General features: G+C 37.8%; 1 protein-coding gene across 10 annotated transcripts in view; it reads left to right on the top strand.

The window, feature by feature from the left end:
- The window catches only part of LOC103710848 (BEACH domain-containing protein B), a 121,296-nt gene extending 106,832 nt beyond the window's left edge, over window positions 1–14,464 (top strand). For 5 of the 10 annotated variants that reach the window (XM_039118974.1, XM_039118983.1, XM_039118981.1 and 2 more), the window contains 4 exons: window positions 5,108–5,233; window positions 5,317–5,688; window positions 5,824–6,055; window positions 8,800–9,500. In XM_039118974.1, coding sequence (XP_038974902.1) covers window positions 5,108–5,233; window positions 5,317–5,688; window positions 5,824–6,055; window positions 8,800–9,500 — 1,431 coding nt within the window. Of the gene's footprint in view, window positions 1–5,107; window positions 5,234–5,316; window positions 5,689–5,823; window positions 6,056–8,799; window positions 9,561–13,691 lie in introns of those variants that run through there. The other 5 variants (XM_039118979.1, XM_039118980.1, XM_039118977.1 and 2 more) reach the window with 5 other exon arrangements.
- The last annotated feature ends 5,873 nt before the right edge of the window (window positions 14,465–20,337 follow it).

The following is a 20,337-nucleotide window of genomic DNA, read 5'->3' as shown; positions in this document are numbered from 1 at the left end:
TCCGTGAGGATCCTCTCTCGGTCTATTACACTGTTGATACCTCTGGTGTCTCGGTAGCAGGCTTTTTTTTTCTTTTTTTCCTTCTGTTTTTCGGTTTCTGTTTTTTTTAACTTTTGCAGGGAGGAAGTGAGGGAACACCGAACTGAATATGGGTCATGTGCCAGTTTTCTGCAATGGAATTGGATTTTGGAAGAAGGTCTGGGATTTTTTTTGTCCTCGTGAGAGGGGAGCTGGGAGACACCAAGTTCCGTCCAATCAGTCATATGGACAAAAAATAGTGTGATATGAAATTTGGCTTGTAGACCGACTTAGTCAGGGGTCGTCTGTTCTGACTGGAGGTCAATTGCAAGTCTTTCAAGTCATGGGTCACCCAGCACCTCATAATTATGATATGACCAAATTAGATTTGCCCAAATCCTTTCCCAAAGCACAAAAAATTGGACCCGAACCCGATCCAACTCGGACCCGGACCCGACTCGGACCCGACCCGACCTGACCCATTTGCACCCCTAATGGTCATTCATTCAAATAGAGCAAGGTAAATTTCATGCAATTTTTTTTTATAATATGCAACTTTGAAGCCAAACCATGACACAAAATCTTGTAGTACACAAAGTAGTTCATATTATGACACATTTCACATCCTTCAGTATAGGTACATCTCAAAAATCCCCCCTAGGTTTACTAATACAATCACTTCTATGACTACAAGCCTTAAAGTACGGACAAGGATGAAAGTCTTTCTTTGTAGTGGAAGTTTCACTAAATATATTAACAATACTTTAGGCTTGCTAGTAGCCTAATGTCAATTTGTCTTTCAATCTGAAATATAATAAATAGGTGATCGAGCTGCATAGCTTAGTAGGTAGCCAAACATAAATGATACAGTATTTGAAAAAATAGAACAATGGAAGCGGTAAAGTAATTTACCAATGCACAATATCTTATAAAAGATATCAGTTATGTACATTTACGAATACCACTTTGTTTTTTTTAAAAAAAAAAAGTAGAATACTTTTGAAACTATCCGATGCATGTGTTTTTAAGTAAAATTATCGAAAACAGTCATTTAGAGAAATATTAAAATACACTTCGAAACACTTGAATACACTGGCATGCACTTCAAAACACTTGAATACACTGCATACACTTAAAAACACCTGAATACACTAAAACTTTGAAACACTCATTTTGATCGTTTTAGTATCAACCGGTCGGTAACCAACTGTTATACCCGTTGGTTAGAAGTTTACTGAACCAACTTTTATACCTGCTGATCAGGGGTTCACTGATCGATAGGCCCATTGGCTAAGTGTTTCACCAAGACCAACTATTGTACCAGCTAGTCAAGGGCTCATTGATAACCAACTATTATACCCACTGGTTAGGGGTTCACCGACTAACCAAAAGTTTATTTCAATTTATAGAATATGCGATTTTCATTATTAAGAACCAGCATTGTTAAGAACACTTTTAATAATAACATTTAAGTCTATAACATATTTTTTTGATATCATGTAAGATCTAATTAACCAATATAGCTAAAGTATAAAAAATACAAATGTTACTAATCATTTCTTCACTAACTATTTGCTATAGGCAGTCGGGACTTCTATAGCTGCAAATAGTAGAAAGAGAGTAGTACCTTCCTATTTGTAGATGGCTTCTAAGCATAAGGTGTCCAGCCATCCTAGTTTAGTAGGTAGGTGTTGAGGTTCAGCTAGGTGGCTGAATTTCTAGCATGAGATGGTTGCTCTACCATAAGGTGTAACAAATATGAGATGGCAGCTTAAAGGGAATTGGCATGACGTAGTCGTTCCTAAGGTGATAGTTCCATCACGGGCCAATAGACAAGCATGATGTGGTCATAAGCAAGTAGTGGCATTACTATACTAACAGTTAATCCCTATACCTTCCTAATTCATGCTTAGGGTCTTATCAATCATTAAATTTGAGTATTTATTACTAAAATTCCATACAAAGGATTCGATTTCCTTATGAGTCCTTTTACAGATCAATATTTCGTATAATACACTTGGCTTAAATACATTTGAGCATGTAATAGGCTCTAATATGTTTACCTATTTCTGTGTGTGTGAGATGGATTATGCTTCTCTCAAAAGGAGAGTTTTTGAGAGAGGGTATCTACTCCTCTCGATTCTATTATGGTAATTCAATTTGAAGATCTACACCATTGATCACAATATACCATTTAAAATGCTTGAAAGCAAAAATCTATCATGTGAACACAAAAATGGATGGTTTCCATTATGCTAGTGTTCTAAGATACATGATAAAGTATTTAATTTCAGATCCACTAGCAAAACATGTTCTCTTATTGCTTTAACTGTTCATTTTTGCACCCACTTGATGCATAGGTTAGAGACAACCAAAAACATAATTTTTGGTTTATAGGTGCTAGTGGTATAAATTATAATCATGTTGCCCAGCTAAGCAGCCCAGGAGGAGGGGTGAATTGGGTTTTTCAAAACTTTAATCGAGGATGCATCAATACTAAATACTTGATAGACAAATCTTTGAGCAATAAATAAGCACTTAAATAAACAAGCAAGAAATTAAATCATGGGAAACCACGAAGGTAAACACAAGAAGTTTATAGTGGTCCGGTGCCAATCCTGCGTCTACATCTATTCTCAAGACCTCTTGGGAACTTCACTATAATCTATATCCCAGATTACAGTACAGTTTTTTGGGTTCACAACCAAACCTAGTTGATTTTCTCAGGTCAATTAACCAAAATCTTTGCTGATTGTTTTCCGAATTCACAATCAACCAAGTTGATTTTTCAGGCCAGTCAACCAAAACCTACCTCGAGCCAATACTAGGCTCAACACAATCCAATTACAGGGTTGGATGGACCTTTCCCCTAACTTTCAAACTTGAAACTTGTTGCAATGAAAAGTAGAAAGAATTAAAGCACAATGAGTATTGCTCTGAAATAAATACACAAAATAGTAAGTGAAGCAAGACTCTGTTGGTTGACTTGAATGCTCTTGAAGGCACTTCACCAACTTTCTAAAGTTGAGGATGTGTTCTTTCAGCTCACAATAAAGGCTCTTAAATGATGTCTTCTTTGAAGCTCTTTTCTTGCTCTAGCTCTCAGAGGATTTTTTTTTTGTGGTGCTTGAATTCTGCTCTTTCCTGTGGTGTTCGCATGCATTTATACTCTTTGGAGAAGGTTGGAACACTTTTCTAATCGTTAGATGGTTAATAGAGCCATTAAGAGGAGAAAACAACCATTTAGACTTGCAGAAAAATTAGCCATTATAGTTGTCAGGTGTAGAGGTGTTGACTTCGCAGTTTTTTGGGGTCGACTCAAGATTTTCAAGAGTCGACTCATGATCTTCAAAAGTTGGCTCGAGCTTGCTTCTATTTCTGTTGCACTTTGTCTTTCATCTATGGCCCTTCTAGAGTCGACTCTCTCAGTTTAGAGTCGACTCAAAATTTTCAGGAGTCAACTCCTTGATTTCAAGGGTCACTCTTCATGGACTATCTTTCGTTGCCTTCTGTCTTTCCATTGTGGCTGTTTTGAGGTCGACTCGACTGTTTCTGGGGTCGACTCTAGTTATATTGGAGTCGGCTCGTAAGTTTCTTTGGTTGACTCGCCAATACAGTGAATTCTTTGTCTCTCTGTCTTTTCTTTGTGACCATTTTGAGGTCAACTCGTGCTAAGCTGGGGTCGACTCGTTGATGTGATGAAATTCTTGGCTTTTTGTCCATCTTCTGAGACTGTTTTGGGGTCGACTCGCAGTCTGTTGGAGTTGGCTCGTGAAGGTGTATCAATCAGCGACAATGTTCCGGGGTCGACTCAAGGTAGCTTCAGATGAAATCTTCTATGCTTATTTGTAAGCTTCCAAAGAATGTTTTCATGGCTTTTTGGGGTTTAGCTTTCTCATGTGGAGCTTTATATGGATGATCTTCATTTGAGAGTGGTGAAGGCTTTCTTCTTTGCTTTTTGAAATATATCACTTAAACCCCAAGCAAATATATTAGTCAACCTTTAACTCAATTGTTTTGCATCATCAAAATCAATCTTTTAAGTTCTGCATATCAATCGTATGAATCTTTGATTTGGATGTTCAATTATTGATTTTGGAATCAAAGAGTAGATATTCTCTCTCGCTACAGGGGTACGAATGTGACCATGAATGCTTAAATGATTAATTGTTTGTCACATTTTTTTTTGGTCTGGAACAGTTTTGTGGAAAAATGGGGATTTTGGAAACCATTGATCAGAAATTGTTCCGTTTCATGATTTATGCCCCAATCATGATTTTTCATCTTTTACAAATTTTAACACTATAACTATGTAATTAAATTTGTGGACATTTGTGTCTTTTCTTTGTTTTTTTTCCTTTTGGTAGAGCAAACTCATGTCTTTGTGTATGCATTAATGGGGATTTCTGTAATATGATCTTTCAAAATCAGTAAGTATCATTTAGCCCACTTTTGATGAAGTTCTCAAATATTCACTTGATGGTGGACCTTATGCTTAATTTACTCTTGAAATACATGATATATACATAATACCTCTTTCTTACTGCTTATTTGCTCAAGTGCATTCAGTTAATATATCTTCTTATATCGAATAAATCATGCATCTCTAAATAGATCCAGATATGTTATTTGTCCTGCAAAGCGATAAATTTTGGATTTGTAACATAATCAGCACTCAATAGGAAATGCAATGATATAAGTTTCCTAGGATCTTAACATGAGTTTAGATCAGGTCAGCATGCGATCTTAACATCACCTAATTAAGGAATTTTACATGACAGAAATTCTAGTAGATTCCTAGAAAATCTGAAACTCACAAGCTTTGGGTTCTCTTGACATGGAGGAACTGTTGTTGTAGGAACCATATGTGGATCCAACATGGATGGGGATCAGACATCTCATGCTAACATAATAATATCCTATACGCATGGAGTGAGCGGTTGACATGTTATTGATGCTTGATTAAGTATGTTGTACATGGAATCATGACTTTAAGGCACCATGCCCAGCAGATAATCAGTTAGGCTTGATTTTCTTTAATTTTCTTCTATTTTCATTTTTCCTTCTGGTTTTGAAATCATTATGTCAGGGTTCTCCTGAAGAATTCATACATAGGAATCGAGAAGCCCTAGAGAGTGAATATGTGAGTTCTAATCTCCATCACTGGATTGATTTGGTGTTTGGTTACAAGCAACGTGGGAGGCCTGCTGTGGAGGTATGACTATTGCCTTTGTTCAATACTTGTGAACTTTTAGTAGTGCAAGTTCACTAATTTGTGGAAGTGATATTTGATCGCAGGCAGCAAATATATTTTATTATTTAACCTATGAAGGTGCTGTTGACTTGGAGAACATGGATGATATATTACAAAAATCTGCAATTGAAGACCAGATTGCAAATTTTGGCCAGACACCAATCCAAATTTTTCGTAAAAAACATCCAAGAAGAGGGCCTCCAATTCCTATTGCCCATCCCTTATATTTTGCCCCTGCATCGATCACATTGACTTCCATTACTTCTATTGCAACTAATCCTCCATCGGCTTTACTTTTTATTGGTTTGTTGGACTCAAATATTGTCATGGTGAACCAAGGGTTAACCTTGTCGATAAAATTGTGGTTGACAACACAATTGCAGTCTGGTGGAAACTTCACATTTTCTGGATCCCAGGTTTTGTTCATTTATCACTCAGTTGTCATGTTTCGTGTTATGATGCAGTATTATCACTTCTTCTGTTTAGTATGGTGATGATACTATTAGTAAGTAAATATATTTGAATTTTTTTTTTTTTTTTCTTCTGTCTAGGAACCATTTTTTGGAGTTGGTTCTGATGTTCTTCCTCCTCGGAAAATTTGTACCCCCTTGGCTGAAAATATTGAATTTGGAAGACAGTGCCTGGGAACATTGCAAAATCTTAATGAAAACTATTTGATCTCATGTGGCAATTGGGATAATAGTTTCCAAGTAATATCCCTAAATGATGGAAGGATTGTGCAAAGCATCCGACAGCACAGAGATGTTGTCAGTTGTCTTGCAGGTAATTCTATTATGGATACCCATTGACTACACTCCTGAACTGTTGCTTGTATTTCGCATATACTTCAATTACCAGTATCTTCCCTCGAATTTGATGAGAGTTCATATCTCTAAGTTAAACATGTGCGATGTTTTTTGTAGCAGTTAACAAAAATGTGCCTCTATGCCACCTCTTTCATCATATAGAAAATTTGAATATATGTAAATCAACTGCTAAGCTTGATCAGATCTCGATGTCTTGAACTCCATAGAAACCTGATGTTACTATTGTCACGATTAAAGAGTGCATATGTTACAAGGCAGTGAAGTGTTCATTGCAAGCTCCGCCATACCGGTACTGGTCGGCGTACCGGTGGCGTTCCGGACCGGTACGAAATCGGTCCCGTACCGGTCCGTACCGGTCCCGTACCGGTTCTTCAACAATAAATTACCGGTACCGGATTTCACGCTGATCCGGTACCGGTCCCAGGCCGGACCGGTACGTACCGGCCCGTACCGGCCGGTATGGACCGGTACGGCAGACCATGGTTCATTGTGCACCCTGCCTGCCCCAAGATGGTTGATAGTTGCTACAGAAAACTTGGTGATAGTTGCAGGGTGTAGCAGCCACTTCCAGTCTAACAAGGCTAGCTTTTCATTCACATATTCCAATTAGAGACCTTGTTAGGGTTAGCTGCAAAACTGATCTGAATATCATCATATGACTTCCTTTCCTTTGACCATGCTATATTTGCAAATATAAATCTAAGCTGTGTTTCAGTAATATAATTTTGGTTTCATAAAATTCATGAAGAACTAAGGACTTTGTCAAACAGTAGGGGTCTGAATTCACCCGTTTTCCTGAAACGTGCTAGTATCACCTAGAATGACAAATATAAAACTCGAACAACTCCTTACTACTCAACCTTCTCCATGAACCAGCCATAAAGAAGTAGAATTCTTTGGCATTTTACCCAAGTGCAAAGATTTTCCATGGTTTATTCCATCCAATCAAATTTTGTTATATGTTTTTTATATTTTTTTGGTTCAATCAATTTATCATAAATTCTGACGTTGCCTAACTCAAATATTTTTGTTGTTTAACTTTATATTGATAATTATTTTCATGATGTTTATTTGCGGCATTGTAGTCATGGTCATTTATCTAGTGCCGGGTGTCACTATTTGTTTCTTGTTTGTGCTTTTAATTGTGATCTGCACGTGTTCTCTGAAAGTTCTTCATGTGTTACCCAAGGCACAATTTTAGCCTCTTTGTTTTCTCCGGTAGCTACATGCACCTTGTGCATTCAAAACTAAGTTTTTCCTTATCCTGCTGCCACCTTTCTTACTTATCTCTAGTCTGTGGCCATGATCTTCGAACAGGATGAAGTTGGAGTTACATTGGCTTTAACATTCAATGCTTTTCTCACAAATCAATACAAACACTCCTAAGCATATCATAAGACAGGTTAGGTGGTGAATAACAGGTTGAAAAAATTTTCCATGTACTGTTTATTTGCAAAGCGATAATGTGGTCAATAAGGATCGCCGAACCGGTACCGGTCGGCCACCGGACCAGTCCAGTCCCGTTCAGACCGGTACCAAACCGGCCAAAAAGACGTGCGCCGTTCAACATTCCTTGGTGGTCAATGCTTTTCTGAAACAAATTAACCATAAATCAGATGCTTTCGGTTGGGGAGACAAGCAAAGCCTTATGTTGTCATTCAATGTTGCTCAACTTTCGTATGGTAGGTGAGCAACAAGTTGTTGGATTTTGAAAAATGCTTCTGATACTGTCTTTTTTTTGGGGGGGGGGGGGGTACAATGGGGACTCACACACTACATGTGTGGGTGTAGCCCACTGATACTGGGTTTTGCAGTTAGAAAAAAAGAGAGGAGCTGATTTCAAATACTAGATCTTTGAAGTTTTCAAGAAGTTTTAGTGTTGGTGCTCCTGTATTCATATCTTTTAAACTTTAGGTCCACATGTGCACTGAATGCCACATCTATTAGTGTAAAGCCAAATTTGTACAATTTCGAGGACCGACATCAAGGACCTGATCTCTCTCAACAGTACTGTACCAGTTCAGAGAGAGACCAGGTCCTGAGGTGGTCCTGGGTCTCCCTAAACCAGGTGGGATGCCAATTTTTTAATTTTTAAATTCTTTTCTTTTCGTTCTTGTTGTTAATGGTCATTTAGTCTGTCTCGATTGGTCTCATACAGTCCCACTAGTCCAGTACTGACCTGGTTGCGGACCAGGATGAGCCCTGATACAGAGATTGAAACTCTTGCAAAGGACAAAAGAGATATTGCTTCAAAACTATGTGTAGTTGTTGTAAAAACAAAAGCTATTAGTGAAATAAAAATATGCAACTTGTGGAATTTATATACTACTATTGGCAACTGTTTTTAACTCTAACAAACATGTTCTACATTCCTTTCAAATATCTATATTAATATGCAAGTAGTTGGCAACATTGGTACAACCTTGCTGGAACTTTTGGGTTTTTGCATCTATGTTTGATTCGGATAGTTATTAGAACTTTAAGTTTTACTTGAGTGCTAATTTGAAGGTCTAGATGGTGTAATTCTTTTCTCTATCCTTCTCAGTTGCTTTCAATTATTATTGTATTTATATTGGTAGCTAATTCAGTTTTATAATCAAGAGCTAATTCTTTTCTCCATCGAATATCTCTGTCTATGACTTGTACGTAACTGTTGCCTTCAGTTCTTTTTTACGTAATTAGAGTTCATTGATGTTGCAGTGTCATCTGATGGAAATATCCTTGCTACTGGAAGTTATGATACGACAGTCATGGTATGGCAAACATATAAGGGGAGATCCACAGAGAGGAGATCTCGAAGTATTCAAACTGAGTTGCCTCGAAAAGATTATGTCATCATTGAAAGCCCCTTCCATATCCTTTGTGGTCATGATGACATCATCACATGCTTGTTTGTTAGTACAGAACTTGATATAGTTATCAGTGGGTCAAAAGATGGTACTTGTATGTTCCACACCTTGCGTGAAGGAACATATGTACGGTCCGTCCAGCATCCAGCTGGTTGTGCATTATCAAAGCTAGTTGCATCACAACATGGAAGACTTGTCATCTATGCTGATAATGACCTGAGTTTGCATATGTATTCTATTAATGGAAAACATATTGCCTCTTCTGAATCTAATGGCCGTCTCAGCTGCATTGAACTTAGTAGTTGTGGAGACTTTCTTGTGTGTTCTGGTGATCATGGACAAATAATCTTGCGCTCCATGCATTCGCTTGATGTTGTTAGAAGGTATGAAGGTGTTGGGAAGATAATAACATCTCTAGTGGTGACTCCTGAAGAATGTTTCTTAGCTGGGACCAAGGATGGAAATCTTCTTGTATATTCTATAGAAAATCCTCTGCTCCGAAAAGGTAGCCTTTCACGGAATGTAAAGTCAAAAACATCCACAGCGGGTTAATTAATGAAATTGTAGCAATGGAATCTTCACCAGCACTTCTTGCCAGAGGTGCGATCAAAGGTATCCTGTTTTCCTCCCTAAGTTCTTAATTCATGATTTTCCACACTATTCTTTTTAGATCAATAGGTCCATTATGTTTTATAATGCTATTGTTTTAAAGATTTGATGAATGTTTCCTCTCTCATGCCTGCAAAGGAATTACTTCCACTAGTTTCCATTAGTATAAGATGTGTTCTTTTGTCAGTAACGATCTTCAGATATTGATTTGTGGTAAGTTAATGTTTTGCATGTTTGTGGCAGGCAGCTAATTTTAAATCCGAACATTTTGAAATTGATCCTTGGGGTCCATTTGGTTGGGGGCAAGGAATGCTGAACCGGGCAATTGGGGGCAAGGAATGCCAACCGGTCTTTGGATTCGGTTCCGACCCTGAACCGGTTGGAACCGGCCGGAAAAGGTCCGAGCCGGACCTTACCGGTGCGAACTGGCCTGAAACCAGCTGGCCGGTTTTGTTCGAACTCGGTGCGAATCAGCCGGTTTGCATCAAGTCGACCCGATTCTGAATCGGGCCTCTGTCTTTTGCTTTGTCTGCTGTTAAAATGTTGTTGGGAAGACCCGAAAAGACCTCAAAAACATTTATAAGCGGCGGAGAACTTTCCACCATTCACCCTTTCCACTAGGTCAAAGCACACCGATTCAGCACTTCAGAAAAAAGTTCAAGCCTAAATAAGATGTGCTCCTCTTTTCTATCTTATTTCCTCATTTTTTTGGCTTGAAAAAATAGCTTCAAAATTACAAAATAAGGAGAGACCATGCCAAAATTTTCGTTTTGGGCTTGATTTTATTTTATATTATAGATCTATGAAAATCTACACGATGACTTAAAAAAATTAATTTTTGGATTATATATAATTTTTAAAAATTAAAAATATATTTTCGGAATAAAAGATTAAAAAATATTTTAAAAAATAAAAATAAAAAAATTGTAAACTTTGAAGTGTATTTAGGGAGATGCAAGCTACTTTATAGCAAAATTTGGCATCCATTCATTCAAGTTTTTATACGATCAAGCGCACGGTAGCCTAGGCCTAAATTTGAAAAAAATTGAAAAATAAGTCGCATTTGATGCATGCTCAAAGGCCTAGAAAAATATATGAAGCATGCATTATTGGGTTCTACTTGGATCTGAGCTGAAATTAATTTTTTAAAATATTACTATTTTTTTGGTACAATAGCAGCTTCCACGCGACGGGTGTGAGCATAGCCAACTGAATTAGAAAAGATAAGCCTAAGCAAGGAAATAGGAACCAATGCAGGGTCAACCCAAGCAAAGCCCCTAGAGTGGTGAGCCACGAAGGAAGCCACCCAATCAGCGATGCTATACACCTCCCTGAAGATGTGCAAAGTCCGTGATAGTCCACACTCGGCTAAGAGTCTACGGATGTCCTGGAGCAGCGGTCTGGAATCGACATCACGACTCCGACTCCGGATCCACTCGATCACCGTGGCCGAATCACCCTCAAGGAAGATGCAGTCCACCTCCAGTCGTCGCCTCGCATAGGTAATACTCTTCCATGCAGCTCTGAGCTCAACGCAGGCTACGGACGTGTCATAGATCCTCCGACCCCCTGCCGCTACCAATCTGCCCTCATGGTCTCTAATAACGGAGCTCGCACCTCCTGATACACCCTCCTCGCCAGCACTTTCATCGAAGTTCACCTTGAGACAACCAGGGGGTGGGGGCTCCCATGAGACCAACACGGTCCTGGGCGCTGCAAGAGCGCAAGGGGGGCCCCGGATTTCTTCGGCTGTCCTAAAGGATGATGGTGTGGGGGGGGGGGGGCGGACCTCCGCTACCTGGAGAAGAGCCCTGTCCACTACCTGTCTCGGATGCACTTGATATCCTCGAAGATTCAGGCTTTTCTATCTAGCCAACAGTGATAGGCTAGGTAGGCAGCCCTGACTCTTGACTCCCGCCTTCGGCTATCGTGTAGATGTCTACAAGAACTGCACAAAGTCCTCGGGAACCGCCCACTGGCGCTGAGGGTCGGGGGGCTCGTAGCACCCCCCCAGATCTGAGCAGCTCTCGGGCAACCGAACAGGATATAGAAAACAGACTCCTCGCCTAAGCAGTCCATACAATCTGGGGAGAAGCTCATCCCTCGCCGAGCTAGCAGGCCTCTAGTAGGCAAGCACCCCCACGCCACTTTCCAGACAAACAAGGCGACTCGTGGGTGGATGCGAAGTCTCCAGATCCAGCCCCTGTCAATCTGCCGAGTCGGAGACCTCCTGACCACCGGAAGTAAGTCCCAGGCTGTAACTGTAGACCTTCCGGTCACGCTCCAAACCTTCCTGTCCTCAAGCACACTAGCAGGAATCGGCAGGGATAGGACTCGCTCAACCAGCCTATCCTCGAAAATCCATTGAACGAGGTCCTCGTCCTATGCTTGTCGGCTCGGAGCAAATAGATCAGAGACTGCGCCCCTCCAGAAGTCCCCCATCGATGAAGGTGGGCCAGCTGCTCAATGGCATCGCAAATAACCAGCCATCCTCCAAAATGTCACTGGTCCGCCCGTCCCCGATCTTTCATTTGATCTCCGGTAGTACCACCGAGGCATAGACGCAGATTCTCTCCAGATGAAGGAGCTGTAACGACCTGTGCGAAACCTGTCAAATCTATCAGATCTCCATACTTCGCTCTCATCACGGTGCCCCAAAGACTCTGGCTCCAAAAGGAATCTGGCTGCCAGCCTAGTCGAGAGTATTTCTCGTCGCTCGGTCAAGGATAGAATCCCCAACCGGTCACTGCTGGTCGGCTGACAGACAGTATCCCATGCTAGAAGGTGAACTCCACTATTTAAACATTATTTTTAAATTCAAAAAATAATTAAAAATATATAAATAATACTAAAATTATGAAAAATTAGTAGTATGTATTACATAATTCAGATCTAATTTCTGAACTACAAAATATATTTTTTTGAATTTATGATATTTAAACATATTTTTAAATTTAAAAATTATTAAAAATATATAAATAGATAAATAATATGAAATTTTAGTTTTATGTATTAGATAAATCAGATGTATTTTCTGATGTAAAGAAAAATTATCTTCATCGTTACGAAATTTTGGTATTTCTAAAGAATTGATAAATTGGCATAGTTGATAAACCTGCAGGAATGGAGCTATCCAGAAAAAAGGTGCCAGAGCACGACATTGATTGAGATTATGGGCAAATGCTCTCGGGTCGCACCATTGGAAGTGCAACTAGTGCAACACAGAGTTCAATAGAGGAGGGGTAACCAGGTTGAAGCAGCACTTAGCTGCTGGCTATCTTGATGTATTTGTGTCGGAAATACTTACAGGCGGTTTGGCATCTGATTAAGAAGCACTTCGCTGATTTTAGAGCAGCAAAGGAGAGAATTTTCAAGAAGATGGCGGAGGTGGACCGTCGAAAGAGCCACCTTCCTATGACTCCAGGAGGTCAGAGGAGGCGTCTACTCCAAATGACGAGGCACAGATCCAGGTTGCCATGCAGGCAAGCCTAGATAATCAGTGGCAGCCGGATGAGGTGGCCAAACATAGGGCTCGATTTGGTCCCTCGTACTACGAGTCAGGCTTCGGTTCTGCGAGCAGCAGGATGGATTCAGAGTTCAGGAAGACCTTAGTTAGGGAGGCCGTCAGCAGAGGCGGTGGCCATATTGCATCTATGCTGGAGGCTTTTGGTAGCAAAAAGAAGTCATCTAGGGAGATTCAATTTCAATATCGATTACTACTTCAAGCTGCGTATCTTTATACCTATTAACAAGATAGAAGAGAATGCTATCTCTCGAAAAATTAGCAAATTTGCAAAGAAAATGAAAGAAAAAAGCAATTCCCGCAATCACTTAATGCAGGAATGAAATCCTAAGAAAAATAATTAGTTGTCTCATTTGCATGAAAGGTAAAAAACAGTATGGAGAGGGAAAAGTGAAGATGAGCTATTGGGTTTCACTGCCTCAATGTTTTATCAATCAGGTATCTAATTCTTTTTTATTAATTTACCCATGATCTGTTTTCTTAATTTTCTCCATATCATGGGAATATTTTACTGTTATTCTTACTATCTGGTTGGACATTTGCTTAAATTGTTGGCATTAACGCTTTTTATCTATTTTAACCACATTGGAAGTTTTCATTGCTTTTGTTAGTTATATTATATAAAGTTACTGAACAGCGTAACTTCCTTGAAGATACAGGATAAATTCCTGCATAATGAAAAGAACAACCATGATCGTGATGTTGTGGTATCATTAGCTCTGCAGACTTCTAAGATTCCGATCCTTAAATGCTGACGGAGAATGTACAGGTTTGTCTGCATCTTAATGGGAATGAATTTGACTGCCCAATGGAAATGAAGTCACAGTAATGTGTGCATGTTGAGTCTTGCATTCTTTTGCTGTAAAAGACGATGTGGACTTTGATTATCATTCATCAATTATAGATAGAAATACCTATATAGATCAATTCACATCCTCTCTCAGTCTCTCATTGTACCCTTGCATCCTCAGGTGGGGCATATGAGAGTAAGTGCTTTATTACATGAATCTACAGTTTTGTTTTATTTCTGCACTGCTGTATATGCAGTTATGGGGCTCTTGAGCACGTTGTTAATGTTATGACTTATGAGTGATCATTTCTTCTAAAGAGGGCTATTCAGCATCCATATTTGAGTCGGTGGAAGGTTGAACTAAATGTTTCTTTGAGAGGGATGATCTTAGGCATCATATTTTTCTTACCATATGGATACAACTTTTTTATTTGTTACTGTAAGATCCCTTTTTAAAAAAAAAAAAAATGGCCTCTGATCATTTTGGTCATGTATTCCAGGTTATGGTTACATATCTAGAATATTGAAATTCAAAGCTTATAAATACTCATTGTTGTGGACTTCATTTACTGATTATTCGGCTGTTCTTCAAAATATCTGCTTTCAGCTTGTAAATACTCTTAAGTTGAAGTGCTAGAATTCCTATGTAATTGTTGTTTCAGTGGTTATGGTAATTAATGTTTCCAATGTATACCCATCTGCTTCTTGGTGAACTTAGCTGAGCTCTCATCAATGGCGTCTCCATCTCCAGAGTTTGCTTACCTTGTAAGCATATTGGTGATTACTACATCTAATGGCACTTTTGAAAAATATTGTAGAAGTTTGTTCTCTCAAAGCAATTATTTAAAATGTCATCTGGTCAATGAATATGGATGTTTATACTATCACGGGCAGCTTGCCAATGACTTATTAATGACTAGAATAGCATCATTGAATTTTAACAAAGAATATCGTAATTGTTTCCTATTGGGCTGCCCCTATTTTTTGAAGGGTCAAATAAATTAGGAATTTGTTGTACAAGATTTTCTGCCTCATTCTCAATTATTTTTGTTGTACGTCCATGCAAATGTGTCATACGTGAGCTTACAAGCCTAAAATGTATCCAGAGAATTCAATGGAGGTATCATGTCAGGCAATTTATGTGCTTTAACCTTTGAAGCTGAATCTGTAATGTGGATTTTGTTAAACTCGATTTGTCAATCGTTAGGCCTTTCTATGGGCTTGCTGTTGTTTGGGCCGAAGTAGCGCACTGTAGCTCCAACAAGCTATACTCTTTTTTTCTTGTGCGCGCGCGTCCGATGTGTGTGTTGTTGCTTCTGAAAATGGACTATATTTATTTTAACATTAGTTGTTCGGAATGCACGAACGATGGATGGTAGGTCGTGCAGACTGGGAGAGTAGCATGGTTGTTTTATCAAGACACAAGATGGGAGGGGGTAGTAGGTGGTTCCTAGTTTCTTTTTTTTCTTTTTTTGAAAAATAGACTTAAGCAGTAAGTGATTGAATTTTTAGATTAATGTACATGGGAAGTAAAACCTAGACCACAGCATAGGTTTGGTCGACAAAACTCGAGCGAGTCTCAACGCAAGTCTTCAAGGCTTGAGCTTGATCTAACAGAAGAAATAGTAGCAAGCTCGAGTTGACCCCTAAAGATTACGAGTCAACTTCTGAAGATCATAAATCGATCCCTGACGATGTGGAGTCGACCCCTCTACCTAACAATAGTATTGAATAGTATTTTTGTGAGTCACAACGACTGTTTTTCATCTCACGATAGCTCTTTTACTTGTCTAATGGCTAGCAGTATGTTCCAAGAGTATAAATGTATGGAAAAATCTTAAAAATAAAAAGAGAGCTCAAGCAAACCAAAGAAAAATCAACTAAGTAAGAAAGAGAAAGCAAAAGGAAGGTTCAAAAAGAAAATCATTTAAGAGCATTTATTATAAGCTGAACAATCATATCTTCTTCAACTAAAAGTTGGTGAAGCGCCTTCAAGATCAATTAAGCTAACTAACCATGTCAAGCTCCATTTAATTCTCTATATTCATTATTTAGAAAATGTACTTTATCATGTCTACACTTAATTTTTTCTATACTTTGCTGTAACAAGTTTCAGGAATTGAAACTTGGGGAGAAGGTCCATCCAAACATTGAATTAGATTGTGAAGGTTTTAGTTGATTTTTAGAAAAAATCAACTAGGTTGATTATGAGCCCAAGTAAAACAATTGATGAAAGTTTTGATTGATTTTCTGAAAAATTCAAATGGGTTGATTGTGAGCCTGAGTAAAATAATCGATATAGGTTTTGGTTGATTTTCTAAGAAAATCAACTAGATTGATTGTGATCCCGTATAAAACAATTGGACTATAATCCCGAAAAGATTATAGTGAAATTTTCAAAAAAGGTATCTTGGGGAGTGGACGTAGGTCAAGATTAGCACCGAACCACTATAAATTTTGGTTGTTTGCATTGTTTGTTTTGCTTATTAGTTTGGTGCTAAAATTTATATTTATCTATCAAGCTTTTAATTCAACTGTATTTTGTTAAACTTTTTGAAAAGCTCAATTCACCTCCTCTTGGGCTACATAGTTAGGCAATAGAAAGATACATAATTCAACCTAAATTGGAATAAATTGAATTGTAAATTGGGTAGAATAGGTTGATTTTGATATACCTCTTTGGGATGCCTTACATACTTTAGTACTATGATACTTGTACTTAATGCCACAATGCATGTTGTAATATTATAAGACTTGCTGAAACTCATCAATATTAGCTCGTATTTTGATTCTAGTCCAATAAAGTTTCTCATATTTTTAAATGAATATGATCTGATAATTTGAAATTTGTATTTTCTATATCCCAATACTCAAAATCTTAATGACTTAAGATGAGCTGCAATGCATAGAAAATACATATATCAAATTATTAATCTAAAAGTTTTATTGAAAACTATTCTTAAAATCTGAAACTTTAAATGGAATGATTAATTAAGAGAAAGAAACAAAACTTAAGGGGCAAAGATCATATGGAACTTAACAACATAAATTAAAGACTTCTACAAAATGGGGAGAAAGAATACTAAAATATGAAGAAATAAAAAATGATTCTCTCTAATAGGCCTCTTTTGAAATTTAATTTTGAAATTTACTCTGATCCCCCTTAAAGCTTGCTTGATAAATCTTGTGCTTCAATCATGAGCCAAATTACAACTCTAATATTTGATGTTATTAGGACCACACTAAAATTGATTATAATAACTCTAATTTAATGAAAATGGGAAGAGAGGAAGTTAACTATTGTTATGTATTAAAATTTTGAAACTCTGGAATCCCAAATGGTTTGATCCATCAAAGTTGTATGATCAAAATCTCTGAATCTAATTTTCATCTTTAAGCTCTTCAGTCCTCCTAAATATTGATTGAAACAAACTTGAAGTTGCTATATTCTTTTGATATTTGATAAATTTTAGAATGCAACTTCTTGATACTGTCAAAAAGGGGAGAGAATAAGTTGAGTATATGCTTAATTGAATATATATATTAGCTTGGATTAAGCTAAATATTTTATGAAGCAATCATAAAATATGTTCTTAAGGCACATATTTGTTTACTTCATGTTTTACATAAATGAATTAATTATAAATAAATTAAAAAAAGCACAATATGTTTTATTTTGCATATAATCAAAGTTTTTTCATGAAAAGGGATTGATTGTTGACCCAATGGATTGATTTTAATGAGGACAAAATATTTAAGTATGATACTAGCAATTTTGTGTTGTTAGAAAGTTAATTTGTTTTATAGGGAGCTCAGTGAAAGGTTAGAGAAGTATGGAGAAGCCTGGAAGAATAAATATTAAAGTTGGAGAAGTATTTGAACTATTTTGAAGCTTTTGTAGTGGAGGAGTCGATCCCAAGTGAAGAAGAGTCGACCCCAAGTGAAGAAGAGATGACCCTAGAAAGCCACAGGTCAAAAACAAAAGACAACCACTTTCAGAATCTTTAGGAGTCGACCCTAAGACACGAAGAGTCGATGCCATGACTTCAAGAGTCAACCCCAGGGTTTTAGGAGTCTAGAACAAAGGGGTCGACTCTTCGGGTTTTTCTATGAGCACAGAGCAGAAATGGCCTCCACTTTGTCGCTACGTTCGTTATTGGATAACGACAATTGGACAGGACCTAACTTTAACAACTGGCTTAGAAAGCTTAAGATTGTGCTAGAGTATGAATGGATCCTTTCTGTGATAATGAATCCGGCACTTGAGCAACCCGCTGCTAATGCACGGGATACAGTCAGATATACTTATCAGAAGTGGCTCAGCGGCCGTATCACTGTCCGTTGCATTATGCTCACTGCGATGAACGACGAGTTTAGTCGCAGGTTCGAGAATGCACAGCCGGAAGAAATTGTTCAAGTGTTGAATGAATCTTTCGGCATTTCCGACGACGTTGAAAAGCACAAAACTAGTTATGTTATTTTCAGCACCCGAATGAGGGATTTCTATTAAAAATCAACTGAGTTAATTGTGAGCTCGGAAAAACAATGTTGCTATAATCTTAGATTATAGTTGAATTCTCAAGAAGAGTATCATGGAATTGGACATAAGTGCAGAGTTAGCACCAAACAACTATAAACTGATGTGTATGTAGTGTTTTATTTGGGTGTTTGTTATTTTATATGTTTACCTATAGTTCGTTTTTCGCTTGCACACACATATTAAGTTTTTATTCTGCTGCATGCTGCTAAAAGTTTTTGAAAAGCCCAATTCATCCCCCCCTCCTCTCTTGGGCTGCATAGCTGAGTAACACACATCAAAATACTTAATGACTTTTCTTTAGTACTGTCATGGCAATCCAAATTATAAAAATATTTTTCTTTATCCACTATTGAGGTCGAGTATATTATAGTTACAAAAGCTTGCAAAGGACTTTTATGAATGAAAAATTTTCTACAAAAGTTTGACCTTGAACAAGAGAAGTATATGCTTCACTATGACAATCAAAATGTAATCCATCTCTCAAAGAATCCAAAATTTCACTCGAGATCCAAGCACATTGATATAAGATATTATTGGATTCAAATGCTTTAGAGATGAAGTTGTCATGTCTTGAGAAAATCCATACTCAGATAATAGATCGGATATAATGATTAAAACCATGTCCGAAAAAAAAATATTATTATAAAGAGAAGTGGGCTTGGTAGAATTCCCCACACAAGTGAGGAGGGGGAGATTTATTTCTAAAGTAGGCTTGGTGGAATCCCCCATATGAGTCAAGGGAGAGAGATTTGTTGGTGTGCACCCTCTTCAGGTGGGACCCGCATCATTTAATTTAAAAAAAAGGACAGAGAGAAAAGGAAGAAGTGGTGCATGTGGCTTATTTCGAGTGTTTTCTTTCACAAGCCATTTTTGTCTTGTTTGGAGAGAGCTGCAATAGTGATAACAAAAATAGAAAACAAACAAAGAAAAGGTCTGACGGTGAAAACAGAAAATTAAAAAAAAATGTGCTACTTTACCTGATGATCAAATTACTGATTTTTCACCGATTTTGATAAAATTTTAATATCTTGTTCCTATCAATAATAGATACAAATTGAACGGTTTGGATCTTTGAAAAGCTTTCTCTATTGGATATTTCAAGCATCCACATTTGGCGAGACTCACCCTTTATTTGGTTGTTTATTATTATCTTATTGATGATGAATGTTCATATTGTTGAAGCTAAGATCCGATCTTAGCGATGTTTGGGTAGCCTCTAGTTGAACTAGAAAGGATAAATTGTAATCTTATTATTCTAAATGGTGAAGGATTTTAGCTGGACTAGACTCTATGGTTTTTCGCTTCATATCGAAAGGTTTCCAGATTTAAAATTGTGGTGCCTCTTGTTCATGGGTTACTTGATTATCTTATTTGTTGATTACTTATGTTGATTGTGGAAGATTATTGTTACTTGGTGAATTGTTATGATATTCCTATTTAATTGCACAAATAAGGAAGAGTGTTTGTGGCATTATTCTTTCTTGGCTCATTTTTTTTTCCAACATTTATATCCATACTGCAAACAATTATATATAAATGTATATGGCGCCAAGAACTAAAATAATAAACCATTAAATCATGAGACATGAATTAAACTTTCAGTCAACAAAGAATAAACAACAAAGTCTAATCAATCAAAGGCCCAGATGTCAATTATCCCGGGTCGACCCGACCCGACCCAACACGGACCAGACCCAACCCAAATCCGACCCGGCCTGACCCCGAGCCGATCTTCAACTGAATCGGGTCTGGGTCCAAAATTAGGATCCGGATAAAAAATCGGATTGGATCGAGGTCACTCAGGATCCAACCCAACCCAACCCATTTGCACCCCTAATGAAATAAAGGGGGAGTGTATAAACCGAGCTTTAGCTCCATAGTCACAACCCGTCTAAAGCAAGGGGCCAAAGTTTCAGGTTTCGAGTGA

This window comes from Phoenix dactylifera, unplaced genomic scaffold (assembly GCF_009389715.1).
Source record: "Phoenix dactylifera cultivar Barhee BC4 unplaced genomic scaffold, palm_55x_up_171113_PBpolish2nd_filt_p 000456F, whole genome shotgun sequence".
Lineage (NCBI taxonomy): Eukaryota > Viridiplantae > Streptophyta > Magnoliopsida > Arecales > Arecaceae > Phoenix > Phoenix dactylifera.
Note: the sequence above shows the minus strand (reverse complement) of the source record. Positions and strands in the feature narration are given on the sequence as shown.